The sequence below is a fragment of the Nansenia antarctica genome (genome assembly GCF_963989245.1).
Source record: "Nansenia antarctica genome assembly, chromosome: 14".
Classification (NCBI taxonomy): Eukaryota; Metazoa; Chordata; class Actinopteri; order Argentiniformes; family Microstomatidae; genus Nansenia; species Nansenia antarctica.
The window spans coordinates 9514070-9528904 of NC_137684.1; the positions used below are offsets into that span (position 1 = coordinate 9514070).

At 46.0% G+C, this 14835-nt stretch overlaps 1 protein-coding gene across 1 annotated transcript in view; it reads left to right on the forward strand.

The window, feature by feature from the left end:
• LOC308170553 (L-fucose kinase-like) overlaps positions 1 to 14835 on the forward strand; it is a gene marked incomplete at both ends in the record, with an annotated part of 33339 nt that overhangs the window by 17730 nt on the left and 774 nt on the right. The window contains 5 exons of the mRNA XM_080545351.1: positions 8868 to 9011; positions 9605 to 9724; positions 10004 to 10191; positions 13076 to 13175; positions 13952 to 14175. Coding sequence (XP_080401477.1) covers positions 8868 to 9011; positions 9605 to 9724; positions 10004 to 10191; positions 13076 to 13175; positions 13952 to 14175 — 776 coding nt within the window. The remainder of the gene's footprint in view (positions 1 to 8867; positions 9012 to 9604; positions 9725 to 10003; positions 10192 to 13075; positions 13176 to 13951; positions 14176 to 14835) is intronic.

Genomic DNA, 14835 nt, shown 5'->3' on the forward strand with positions numbered 1-14835 from the left:
CCCTTCTCAGCCATCTCCTCTCTCTCCTTCCTCAGAAGTTCCTCCTCTTTCTTGTTCTTCAAACGCTTTTTGAGCATGTGCTCCTGTTGAGCTCTGTTTAGTTTGAGCCTCTTTTGCCAGAGCCTCTCTCCCTTCTCAGCCATCTCCTCTCTCTCCTTCCTCAGAAGTTCCTCCTCTTTCTTGTTCTTCAAACGCTGCTGTTCGGTTTCCTGTCTCTCTCTTTCCATCCTCTCCATTTCCTCACTCTCTCTCAAGTTCATCTTGCTCTCCCTCTCCTTTAACTTCTCTCTCTCTTCTTCCAGCAGTCCTCTCTGGTTAGTCAGGGCATCAGTGTCGCTCCATGTTTTGAGCATGTGCTCCTGTTGAGCTCTGTTTAGTTTGAGCCTCTTTTGCCAGAGCCTCTCTCCCTTCTCAGCCATCTCCTCTCTCTCCTTCCTCAGAAGTTCCTCCTCTTTCTTGTTCTTCAAACGCTGTTGTTGCATTTCCTGTCTCTCTCTTTCCATCACCTGCCTTTCTCTCTCCATCTCCTCACTCCTCCTCTCAACCTCCTCCTCCTTTGCCCTCAACTCCTCCCTGTCCTCCAATAAGATGTCTGTCTTCTCTTTCCACCACTCTACCTTTATTTCCACCTGCTGTTGCTTCCTGCTCAACACCATGTTGTCTCTGTTGAGCTGCTTCCTTTCCTCAAAGAGGGCCACCTCCATTCCTTCCATCTCCTCCTCCTTCTTCTCCAAGGCCTCCATAGCACTCCTTATATCCTCCCACTGTCTCTCAATATCTTCTCTCTCTTTGTCCATGTTTGCAAATGAATGTAGAACACTGCACTGCACTGAGCTGAAGTTACTTACTTTTGAATGTTTTACATCCGTTGTCATGGTAGTGATAAACAGCATAAGAACTTCTATACATTCTAAATGACACAATAAAAGATATAGGCTGCCTTCGTAAATTCGCTCTGGAAATCTGATCAGCACTCATGGAATGCCTCTTGTCCAATCAAATTACTTGGTCCCTTGCCGTTGAACACACTGTGCGCTCCGGCGCTCTCAGAGCGAATTTACGAAATGGTAAATGGACTGACTTATAGCGCCTTTATCCAAAGCGCTTTACAACGGCCTCTCATCCACCCATTCACACACACATTGTCCGCGGTGTCTTGAAAAGTATTAAAAGTTGATAAATCGATTTTGGGAAAATCAAGACCCTTAATAAGTATTAAAAAGTCTTATCACGATTTTATGAGGTCTTGAATTTTGTATGTATTTTTCTGAATTAGACTCTGTCCAAAGAGTTTGTCCTAAAAACTTTTAGTAAAAGTTCGTGAATTTATTAGTTTTATTAAAAAAACTAAGATGAACCGGAAACTTTAACGTAATGCATAACCCCGAGGTTACGTCACATGACGCCCTGAGAGCGAAAGACGAAAACGAATTTCTTTGAATCATTATGTAGAAACCAAGTGGAAAGTGTAAAAAAATAACAATGGGAAAGTGTACATTTGCGGAGTCCTGGTTGGATGTGCCAGACTTTAAGCCATGGCTGCCTGCAACCAGTCGCCGGTAACATCAGGGAGGCGTATTGTATATGTAAAAAGAAAATAAGTGTTGCATCGATGGGGATCAACGGGGTTAAGTCGCACATGCATGGCGCTAGCCACAAGGCCGCCGTTGGTCACCGAGAGCGGCAGCTCTCTATTGTAAATGTTTGTGCTACTGCCGTTGCAACACTACCTAAATCTACTGCCGACGTTACACCAGCCGCACCCAATGAAGCTCACGTTACAGCTACGACCGTGGCTACTAACAGGGCAGCCACCTCTGCCTCGTCTTTTGCCGACATCAGGTTGGCTCTGGGCGGCACACAAACACTGCGTGCGGAGATTATATGGTGTCTCGACACAGCGGTGAAACACCACTCACTGAACTCAAACGAAAACATTTCCGATGTTTTCAAGGCAATGTTTCCAGACTCGGACATTGCCAAGACGTTCTCCTGTGGCAAGGACAAAACTGGATATAAGATTCGGGATAGCACCATACTTTAAGCAGCAGCTCATTGACACCATTAACAAGGCTGGCCAGTTTGTGCTGATGTTTGACGAGTCTCTCAACCAGTCAACAAAAACGAAACAGCTCGACGTCCACATTCGGTTTTGGCAGGATGACCGTGTTCAATCACGGTACATTGGCTCTCAATTCCTGGGACACGGAAAAGCTGACGACCTGCTGCATCACATCAAAGTACGTTTATTTACATTTTTCATACTTATACTTATGGACAATCGTGTGGCTAAAGTGTAGATTAATAGATGAGATTGGGATGTGGCAAGTGACTCGACACAGGTTGATGGGATTGGGGAGGAGGAGGCATGGACGGTAGAGAGGGTGGTTGTCTGTCAGTAAGGATAAAAATGTATCCCTAGGGATAAATGTGACACAGAGAGTGGTTTAATAAGGTTACTGTTGGATGTGTGATTTTGATTGATTGATTGATTGTGTGTGTGTGTGTGTGTGTGTGTGTGTGTGTGTGTGTGTGTGTGTGTGTGTGTGTGTGTGTGTGGTTATTGTGGGTCCTTTAACTAGCAAATTGTCTTCATTATTCTTGAGGAGTGAAGTTGGGTGACCAGGCTAGCAGTTCAGTTTAGCTTGAATGGCTTGGAAGTAATTTACATATAATGATGAGTGGAAATTAGGCTATAGTTAATATCTTACTGAATGTCTGAATGGCAGTGTATTTCAAGAATAAACATTTAATGAATATTGTCATTAAATACTAATTGCTGTGTCTATTCACAGGAATGTGTTGCAAAACTCAATATGAGGCAGCTTCTATCCATCAGTATGGACGGCCCAAATGTCAACTTGAAGTTGGCAGACCTCCTCCAGAAAGAGCATGCTGAGCTGTATGGTGCTCATCTAGTCAATGTTGGAAGCTGTGGGCTTCACACCATCCACAATGCAGTGAAGGCAGGTTTTACTATGTGGCAGCTGGACAAGCTCCTTCGAGCACTCCATTTCCTTTTCCACAATGTTCCAGCTAGGAGGGAAGACTTCACTGCCTTGACTGGGTCCACCTGCTTTCCGCTACCATTCTGTGGCCACGGGTAGGTTGAGAATACACATTGAGAAAGGGCTTGGCCTGAAATGTCTGTGTTTTTATGTGGCAACAATGAAGTAAAATGACACAATTAAAATTGGAGTGACCTGACATTGTCCATTTTTGCACAGGTGGGTTGAAAATGTCCCTGTGTCAGAGAGGGCAATTCTAGTGTGGCCAATGATCATGATGTACATGGATGCAGTCCAGCAGAAGAAGCTCCCAAACCCCGGTACTGCCTCTTACGACATCATTGAGGCAGCACAAGCGGATCCCCTCATCATCGCCAAGCTCCAGTTCTTCCTGGCAATATCCAGGACCTTCAGGCCCTTCCTGACCAACTATCAAACTGATGAGCCAGTTCTGCCCTTCTTGGCCAAAGATTTGAGTGAGCTGCTGAAGGTAGTCATTACACTAGGGCCTAATTCAACTATGATTAATCTATATTAACTAGTCCATACCCGTGGATTTGTGGTGGTCCACAACTCTGCAAAATAGTGCCCCTCTGCCAATCCATCCTCAATGCCATGTGCAGTTTTACATAGATTGGCCAAGTCACTTGAGATAAAACATTGATGCAAACACACACACTCACACCAATTATCTGTTTAATGGTAGGCTAGTAGGATATTTCTGTCACTGATTGCTTGCTATATCCTTTTAAGAGTCTCCTGCGGCGGTTTGTAAAGGGGGAGCTCCTGCAAGACGCCACTCCCCTGAAGCTGACCAAAATTGACGTGGCTGATGAGGCGGACAGGGTATCCTACAAGGATGTTGACATAGGCCTGGGTGCTGAAACTGCCATCAAGGTAATTTTGATACTGCCTATTTTCTTTTCAGGGATGTATGTCTGGATTTGCTCTATCTGTACACCAATCCAACTACAATTTGTACATCTTATTCTGCTGTTTGTATTATTATTATTAATTAATAATAATAATAATAGCGGATATGGAGAAACTTTTTTTAGACTATAAAGCTTACCTTCTACATAATTTATAGCCTATGTTTATAGTCTGTTCCTTATTTGTCACGGGCACTTCAGGGCAAGCCAGGAAGCAGGGTAGGTGAGCTTTCTGTGCTCACCTTCAGGAAAGAGTGCATGCAGGGCCTGGTTAACATGGTTAAGAAAGTGCAGGAGAAAAGCCCCCTGAAAATTCCAGTGATCAGGGCCATTGGATGTTTGGATCCCACAAGCATGCACAGAGATGCAGAGTGGTGCCTCGCAAAGATGAAGACAACAGTACAAACAATGCTGCAGGACAAGCAGTTGGCAGGAGGCGTCTCAGCTGGTAGGACAAATATACAGAGAGTAGAAGTGGATAGGTTACTGTAGGCTAAGACCATTTTCTTTGCATTCTTTTGTCAGTGTGAAAGTGTCTTTTCAAATGCATCCGAATGAAATAATAGTAACACAGAAGATATCTACACTACACTGCTTTCCTTTTAATTACTTTACAGACACTTTGCCGTGTATTTGTCCAATGAAAGATTAACTAAATGACTAGAATTTAATTTAACCTATTAGTAATATTTATTTAATTTCCCCTGTTCCAGGTGATGTGATCGTCCAACAGTTCCAGAGCTTTCTCTCTCTTGAGGCGAGAGATGAGAGATTCCTCTCCTTTCAGCCCCTGAAGGAGCGGCTTGATGTGTTCCTGCACTCAGCACTCAGCCAGTCTTACCCTGAGCTGTCCAAGTTTTCTCAGAGCCTTCTACTTCTGTCCCATGGACAAGCCACGGTAGAAAGAGGATTCTCCATCAACAAGGAGGTTGAAACGTGCAACATCCTTGAAAGGTCGATGGAAGCTTTGAGGTTGATCTGCGACAAGGTCTGTGTCTGTGGGGGTGTTCTCAAGGTACCTCTCACCAAGGAGTTCATGGGTTCAGACCTCTGCAAGGTCAAAGTACAGGATTTACCTGGAAGATGAACGGAGGAAGAAACTGAGTTCTGCACAGGGCCTCAAGAGAAAAGCCGTTCTAGAGGACATAGAAGACCTGAAGAAAAAGAAAAAGGTTCTGACAGAGGTGTGCCACTCCCTCCAAAGAGATGCTGATCAGCTAGCCGAGCAGGCAGAGGGGAAATGTGGATCATTAATGGCCCAGCTGCTCACAAAATCAAACACCCTGAGAAGAAGATGCAAAGAAAAACAGAACACACTGGTCGAAACTGAGAAGCTGCTGGACTCGAAATCAGACGAGCTGAGGCACATGAAGTCATGAAGATCTTTTTTTTGGTTGAGTGGAGCACGTCATGACCAAACCCAAACCTGTCTGAGAACACTGTTGTTGTTCAAATGGTGAATTAGGGAGGGGAGATGAATGAATGAATGAATGAATGAATGAATGGACTTTATTGTCATTGCTACAGTACAGGTACCAAACAACGAAATTTAGAAGGGGTGGCTCCCCTGGTGTTAGGAAAGGAAAAAAAAAAAAAAACTTTTAGAAAAAGAATAAAATCACAAGAAGGTAAGGAGCTGGTTTACATAAATAAAGGCTATGTACACAATCCACTGTACTATACTGCACAGATAGTCAACTAGGGTTGTCATATTGCACAAAAGTATTTTTTCACGTTATTTAAAGTGTCACAGTTTGCAGGCTTGAAATGTACATGTTTGTGCCTCAGCACTAGCTGCCATACAATCCGTCCAGACTGTCCTGGGCCCAGAACTTAGGCCTTTGCTGTGTTCAGGGCCTTGACGGCCCTGTGGTAGAAGCAGTTCTTCAGTCTGTTTGTCTTAGCGGCCGGGGTCCTGTACCTCCTTTTCGAGGGCAGCCTGATAAAGTGTACGTGCCCAGGGTGGGTCGGGTCCCTGGAGATCTTGGAGGCCTTCCTGAGACAGCGTGTGTTGTACAGCTCTTCCAGAGAGGGGAGGGGGGCGCCGGTGATCTTCTGTGCTGTTCTCACGACTCTCTGTAGCGCATTTCTCTCCGCTGTTGTGCAGCTGTAGAACCAGTTGCAGATGCCGTAGGTGAGGATGCTCTCCACTGCGCCGCGGTAGAAGGCCACCAGTATCTCCTGCTTGTTGTGTTCTTTCCTGAGGCATCTCAGGGTGTATAGCCGCTGTTGTGCCCTCTTGATGGTGCCTTTTGGACGCCTAGATGGTGCCTTTTGGGTGCCTAGATGGTCCTAGGACGTGTGTCTCCCTTGGTGGGATGAGTCACATTATGTCTTGTTTCTTAAATCCCTTTTTGTTTAACTAAGAGTTATTGGGATGTTATATGGACAGGATATGTTCTTTATCCTACATTAGGTCTACTGTATTGAAACATATGTGTATGCATGTTGGTGAGAGTATGCTGCCCTAACTGAATGTGTGCGTGCGTGCGTGTGTGCGTGTATATCTGTCTGTTTGTGTGTACGTGTATGTGTGGTGTGTGTGTACATATGCATCTGTGTGTGTCTGTATATCTGTGTGTGTGTGTGTGTACGTGTATGTGTGGTGTGTGTGTACGTATGCATCTGTGTGTGTCTGTATATCTGTGTGTGTGTGTGTGTGTGTGTGTGTGTGTGTGTGTGTGCATGTATGTTTTTAATAAACCTTGCCTTTGGTTTAATTTTTCCCAGCCTATTTGAATTCTGTTGTATGATAGTGGTCTAATAATAATAATAATAATTCATTGGATTTATAAAGCGCTTTTCCGAGGCTCAAAGACGCTGACAATATGGGAAAAACGGAAAACACAGAAACAACAAGCAACAGATAACATGAGCACATAGAATACAGAGTTAACGAACGGGGAAGGGGAGGTTGTATGCATGTCCATGGGGGGAGGGGGGTGGGAGGGTTAGGGGAGAAGGTTAGGGATAGGGGAGGTTGTATGCATGTCCAGGGGGGGGGCGGGGGTGGCAGGGATGGGGGAGATGGCTAGGGGTAGGGGAGGCTGTAGGCGTGGGAGAACAGGTAGGTTTTGAGGTGGGATTTAAAAGTGAGGAGTGAGGGTGAGTCTCTGAGTGGTTGAGGGAGAGAGTTCCAGAGGCGGGGTGCGGCTCGTGAAAAGGCACGGTGACCGAAGCCTTTGAGTTTTGAGGGTGGGACAGTGAGGGGAACAATGGATGAGGATCGGAGGGTACGGGTAGGGCGGTGGGGGAGAAGGAGGTCAGTCAGGTAAGGGGGGGCCAGGCTATGGAGGGCTTTGTATGTGAGGATGAGGACTTTGAATTGTATACGTTCTTTGATGGGGAGCCAGTGGAGAGAGTGGAGGACAGGAGTGATGTGGTCACGGGAGCGGGTGTTTGAGAGGAGGCGTGCAGCAGAGTTTTGGACCATCTGGAGTCTATGGAGGGAGCGGGAGGTGATACCGGTGAGTAGGGAGTTGCAGTAGTCGAGGCGGGAGGAGATGAAGGCGTGGATGAGGGATTCAGCAGCGGGGGGGGAGAGGCAGTGTCTGATTTTTGCAATGTTTCGGAGGTGGAAGTAGGATGTCTTGACAATGGAACTGACGTGGGGATCGAATGAGAGGGTGGGGTCCAGAATGAAGCCGAGGTTGCGAGCCAGGGGGGAGGGGGTGATGGTAGTGTCGTCAATGGTGAGTGTGATGGGTCCGGTTTTATTGAGGGTGGATTTGGTGCCGATGAGGATGACTTCGGTCTTTTCACTGTTCAGTTTGAGGAAGTTGTGTGTGAGCCAGGTTTTTATTGCGGAGATGCAGGTTTCGATGTGAGTGAGGGGTGGGTTCTGGGTGGAGTTTGTGGTGATGTAAATCTGTGTGTCATCAGCGTAGCAGTGGAAGTCCAGGTTGAATTGGCGGATGATGTGACCGAGGGGGAGTGTGTAGCAGAGGAAGAGCAGGGGGCCGAGGACTGAGCCTTGTGGGACCCCCTGTGTGACAGAGGAGGAGGAGGAGGTGTGACCGGAGAGGGAGATGTCTAGTCTATTGCAAACTAAAACTGTTAAGTTAAAGGTGTCACTGATGTAAACGGTTACAGCTCGAAGTGGCGGTGAGGTCTGGAAAAAGTCTTAGAAAGGTATTGAAATGAACCTCAAGATTCCTGTATATACCCTGTTCACACACCAATGGCGGCAAGCTACCATGCAAGGCGCCGGCCTGCTCATAGAGAGCAATTTGGGGTTCAATGTCTTGCCCAAGAACACTTCGACATGTGGCCAGCTGGGGCTCGAACCGCCGATCTGCCAACCTTGCGATCATTAGACGGCAGCTCTACCTCCTGCGCCACTCTACCTCCTGCACCACAGCCACCTCACGAACACAGCCATAATGAAAAGAACCTCTTGCATGGGCTTTAAATGGGTATTGCATTCAAGCAACAATAATTATTGCTTTAAAATGAATTGACCTTTAAGGGCCACCATAGATGTTCCCATGTTGAGTTTCCATTTCCCCCTCCCCTGCTCCAAGAGGATGAGAAATTACAAATACATATATTATGTATAATATTAGCTTACACTGCACTATTGATTAGTTCACAGACTATTACAAGGGTAGTTCACTCTTTCTAAACCGTCTCAAACTATCTGTCTCAAACGATGCCGTGTTGGGTCCTTGAATTTGAGGGAATTGAGTCTTGAAAGTCCTTGAAAGGTGCTTGAATTTGATGTCTCAGAAGGTGTGGGAACCCTGAGTCAGAGCCGGGACCCAGAGTCGGGAAGTTTTTGGGTTCGGGGGTGGACCCGTTAAGACCTCCACTCTGATGTGTCCCATCTTCCCATGGTAACGTCATATCACAACTTTGGAAAACAAAATGAGACGGTATAACTCTATCCCTGTGTGTGTTTGTGTGTGTGTGTGTGTGTGTGTGTCAGGTGCCCTGCTGAAGGCGGTGTGTGTGTGCAGCGGCCTGGTCACCTTCCCTTCCCAGCAGCCCCTGGAGGAGCAGCTGCTGCAGAGGTGGGGAGGGGGGGTGGAGATCCACAGCTGGTCTCTGCTGCCCCACGGCTCTGGACTGGGTAAGAGAGAGAGAGAGAGAGAGAGAGAGAGCCGTCAGACCCGGGTGGAAACAGTCTGGGTTTGACTGAGTTGGTCTAGCGCAGTGGAGCCAATGCAATAGTCCCAAAAGTGCAAAGACAAACCCATAAGGTTAAAGCAAACGCTCAAAGTATTTGAATTTTTTTCAAATACTATTTTGACACAGGTCTGATCGCCATGGTGCTGGGAGGAGGCTATGGTCTATTATGGTCTATTTCTATTATGGTCTATTATTATGGGCTATTACCTCTGAGAGGAAAGGTTGACACACGCAACACGCTTGTCCACTGTCATGCAAAATGCGTTCGAGCAATTGCGTGCCAATGCCAGAAGAATGTTAATACAAGGGAACAACAAGCCGTTACTTCCTGTAAAGTCTGACATGTACATTTCAGCTGTGCTTTATCCCTTCTTACTTCTCTTTCCCATCCGTAATTTGATCTTTGTGGAGTTAAAGAAAAATAGGTAAAGAAAGAATCATTCAAAATTCTCAAAGAATCTGAATGCAACTCCCTTAACCCCTCCTCTCCTCTCCTCTCCTCTCCTCTCCTCTCCTCTCCTCTCCTACCTGCAGGTACCAGCAGCATCCTGGCGGGGTCGGTGTTGGCAGCTGTGTACAGATGCACCGGCCGCACCTACGACACAGACTCCCTCATCCACGCTGTCCTGCACCTAGAGCAGATGCTAACCACCGGTCAGATAACACACACTCAAGATGCACACACACACACACACACACACACACACACACACAAAGTTATATGCATGAAGGCTTCGTTTGATTTGAATGTGGGGTTTGGAGGTGTTTTCATTCTGTTCCATAACTGTGTTGCACATTGTTCATGTTTGCCATCTGAATCTGGGGCTTGAGGTTGTTCGCTGGTGAGTATTCACCCCCCCCCCCTTCTCTCTTTGTGTTTTTCTCTCCCTCCCTCCCTCCCTCTCTCCCTCCGTCCCTCCCACCGTCTCCTAGGTGGTGGATGGCAGGACCAGGTGGGGGGTTTAGTGGGGGGGGTGAAGGTGGCACGGTCCAAAGCGTGTCTCCCCCTCCGGGTGGAAGTGGAACGTCTCGCTCTGTCCCAGGACTTCCTGGTCTCTCTACAGCAACACCTCCTATTGGTCTACACCGGCAAGACACGGCTAGCACGGAACCTACTGCAGGTAGTCACACATCTCTTACTGATATGAAGCCTCGTCTCTTAAGTCAGACATGTTCCTTCCTCTGACAGATGACATGGTTCCTGTGCTTCCAGCTTATCGTGTGCTCAACAATTGGCTTCTGTGTTCTATAGACAGAACAGGAGGGATGTGCTTACACAGGAAATCCGGTTGTCATTATTTCCCTGTTCCTCCTCTGGTTCCTCCATTTGGGGGCGGCTGGGGCGCAGGAGGTAGAGCCGGCGTCTAATGATCGCAAGGTCGGCAGATCGGCGGTTCGAGCCCCGGCTGGGCACATGTCGAAGTGTCCTTGGGCAAGACACTGAACCCCGAATTGCTCCCAATGAGCCGGCCGGCGCCTTGCATGGTAGCTTGTCATCATTGGTGTGTGAATGTGTGTGTGAATGGGTGAATGAGAGGCTGTTGTAAAGTGCTTTGGAATAAGGCGTCTATATAAGTCAGTCCATTTACCGTTTTTTTCATTCTGAACCCCACATTAACTCATCATGTCTCTGGAGAGTATCTGTCTATAGAAGGAAGATTTTTGTCTTCTCAAAAGCTTGATTCGTTGTTTCCACACGTAGGGCATGAACTGGTATTTCCACAATTTGTTCAATAAACTTTTCAAAGGTTAAAACAAATAGTCTGGCTGGTTTGAACCTTGCCTCAGGTGAGAGCGGTTGATTTTAATTGAAGGTTTATTTTCTTGACATTTAACAGAAGCCTTCATGCAAATCGATTTGCAATATATACATCTGTCTAAGTAAGTGAATCATCTATCCATCAGTAATCATACGAAATAATAATCTATGCCAAATCCAGGGTCCCGTTACAATGCTAGAAGAACATAATTTACTAGTCAGAAAGGCTTCAAACACAATTGTAGTTATGTCAGTTCTCTAATAAATTAGCCTATGCCATCATTTTAAACATACATTTTTAGATTAGATTCAACTTATTGCAGAGTACAAGCATCAGACAACGAAATGCAGTAAAAAGTGTATGTCAGAAGTGGGATTCGAGCCCCCGTCTTAAAAATTATTATTATTAAGTCATCCGGAAATAGTTGTTACTATAGTAACGTTAGTGTTGGTAGCTTGGTTGTGGTCGTTGAGCGGGCGTTAACCCACAGCTAGGCCACAATGCTTGTTTCCAACATAGTCCTCCATTATTGTGTTCTCCTACTTGCGCTTTTGAACCACAATTTAACTACAACACTCCTGCTGATCCACTTTGTCCTCAACATTGGAAGACAAGAGCGAGAAGAAATGGAAGTGTATCCAGCTTATGCCGTTCATGCCAGCCAGAGCCACCTTGAGAGTGTTCCCCCTGTGTCTCACCTGGTTGACTGTTCTAACAAAACCTCCCTCCTTCAGTCCCTCACAAACTTTTTAAAAGATCACTAGGTCACTATTTCTATGTTTTCTTTCATCTATGTACTCCATGATATTTATATCTTTAATTATCTGAAGGCAGACTGCAGTCTCTTCCTCACTCCAGAAATGCTGGCTCCTGCTAGTCGCCATCGTGGCTTGCTATGCTGTCCCTAGCAACAAAACCCAGGATTCCCTGCGAATCGAGCATGCGCAGACGTAACTGAATATTCCGGAAAGCGACATTTTCCGATTAAGGTATAAACATGTCACAATATTCAGATTCAAACAGGCATATGCCAGGGGTCTTATTCTGAATATTCTCCAATCGGAATATGTCCGTAATCCGGTTCTGCACGTGTTTACATGACGCTTACCCGAATCTTGTGCATATTACTGAGTAATAATACAGATTAATACAGGAATATGGTGTGCATGTTAACTTATTTCTCAGGGATGAGACTATATCTCTACAAAATAATGATGACTATCAATCCTACATCAATGTCTTAGTGAATAGGCAACCCATGGTTTTGGCTGTCTGTCTCATACATGATTTCCTGTCTACAATACAGAAACCAGACAGGTTTCTTTTGTTGCAACTTTTTTATTTTTGGCTCTATCTAGTCGCTACACTAACATACACGTCCTTCCTGTGTCTTTCACAGTAATACCACTTCTGACCACTTCCTGTTTACATTATACAGTAGCAGTAGAACACTTCCTGCCAATGCTGCAATTTCTCTTCAATTATTGAACAAAGGAATCAAAATAAGTTAAGAGTGGCCTTATCTACTTCATTTATGCTCATCTGCACTTCTTTAAAGATAAGACTAACAAAAACGGTGGTAAATGCCCACCTGGAATAATACTGTCTTACCTGTCCTGTCCTGTGACTGTCCTGATACTTCAGTGGAGGAAAGGAGATGAGGAGGGGAAGCCACAGGTCCTAAACTGATCACTCTTCCCTCTGCCTCGTCCCTAAACCTCAGTTTTTAATGTGAGTCAATGCCATGTTAAGGTTTGTCCTGACTGAGCTGAGTGTTTCTCAAACCCCACCTTTAAGTGCTGTTCTTAGAACCAAGGGTTGGAGATTCCCTATCCCAGGGGGCATTGTAATAGAGTTTATTCTTCTAAATCTGTGGTCAAGAGCATCAAGATCAGCTGTTCCTTTCATCTTATTGATGGCTTTTTTTTCCCACCACTTTTGTTTTGTTTTATATTCATTCTAAATACATAAAGGCTGTATACTGAATACTAAAGTCTGGTACTGTGATCAACTTCAAGAAATTATCTGTTTGAAATAATATTAGTAATCGAACATCAATAAAAAGGTCACCTTTCAGCAATATCTTGGGAATATGTAATGAGGGATTAAGTCTGTCCTAGATCTGATCGTTTTACATTCCTGTACCTAACTCTAATCTACCTCTCTCTGTCACTAACACTTGTTAACCATTTGAGACCGGGAGATAATATTGGGTAGCCTACCTAAACTGTGTTGTGTTTGGCAGGATGTGGTGCGGAGCTGGTACAGCCGCCTCCCTGCCATCGTGGAGAACGCTGAACAGCTGGTGGACAATGCAGAGGAGTGTGCCCGTGCGTGCACTGAGGGTGAGTGAGGATGAGTGAGTGAGACTGAGGGTGAGTGAGTGAGACTGAGACTGAGACTGAGGGTGAGTGAGTGAGCGTGAGGGTGAGACTGAGGGTGAGACTGAGGGTGAGACTGAGGGTGAGTGAGTGAGACTGAGGGTGAGAGTGAGACTGAGGGTGAGAGTGAGAGTGAGACTGAGGGTGAGTGAGAGTGAGACTGAGGGTGAGAGAGTGAGAGTGAGACAGCTGGTGAGTGAGAGACGCCCCCTCAGACCAAGCCACGGTTTTGGGTAACTGAACACAACGTGACTCAAAAGTGACCAAATGACACTAAAAAAATCTATCTAAAAAAATCAGGCCGTACTGCACATGAGCTTTTCGACGGAACTCGTAAAATTAACACAATCACACACTGAGCATGAGACCAGCCAGATAACAATGCAAATGTGCTTGCTAGCATGAATAGGGACTTTTTCATTGGGGAAACTTTTTATATTCTCTTTTGTTGAAGTAATAATAAATAATAATAATAATACATTTTATTTATGGGCGCCTTTCAAGGCTCTCAAGGACACCTTACAAGACAGTTTAAAACCACATATCAAAACATTAAAATCAACAAAGCAAAATGAGATAAAAACAGCAAAATCAGATATAACAACAAACAAAATACAGGAGATCAAACCAAGTAAGCCATTGTGAAAAGGTGTGTTTTAAGAAGTGTCCCCCTCTCCCCCCTCCCTCCCTCCCTCTCCCCCCTCCCTCCCTCCCTCCCTCTCTCTCTCTCTTTCTGGAAGGTTCTCTGACCAGGCTGGGGGCGTGTCTGGAGCGCTCCTGGCAGCAGAAGAAGGTGATGGCTCCCGGGTGCGAGCCGGCCGCCGTGCGGGCCATGATGGACGCCCTCCGCCCCCTGGCCCTGGGGCAGAGCCTGGCCGGCGCTGGGGGGGGGGGCTTCCTCTACCTGCTGACCCGCCAGCCCCAGCAGGGGGAGACAGTGAGGCACATCCTCAACAATACACACGTGAGTACGGAAGGAGAGAAACGGAAATGGCCACTATGTTGCATTCATATATCCTACTGAGCACTTATTCATGTCATTAAGGTAATGTTGTTTGTGTCATGTATGTAGAGCTCTAGAATCTAGAACGTAGAATTTCCGATGAATGTATTTGCAGTTCATGAAATGGCTAATAAACTTTTACTTCTTTCCAAGAGGAGAGCTGATCTATCAACTTCTGGTTGGCAATTTACATGAGTTTAAACAGGGTTCCCGCGCCGGTCGTAAAAAGCCTTTGGGCCCTATTATGCACTTCTTAACTTGCCGTCTTAAGTGTTAATTAAGACTCACCGCCAGGTTAAGACCTACCCCCACCCTTATTATGCGCTTCATACGCGCTACTGCTATTATGCAGGTGTCGATAGGCGCCCACACATAAGACGTAAAACTCCCGTGCATATATTGCTCATTGTGGGAGTGTTCATATGTTAATGAAGTGCACTAGGCGCCCCTGCTATTATGCGATCTGACTTTGCTCCTATCGCTAAGAAGTGGTTTGAAAAGTTCTTAAGTTTAGACTTCATGCACGTTTTGAAACACGTTTTGAGCGCGCCTCCGCGGTTTGCGCATGCATGTGGGCACACATGAACACGCACGTGGCTCCACGGCAAGACGTCAATTACG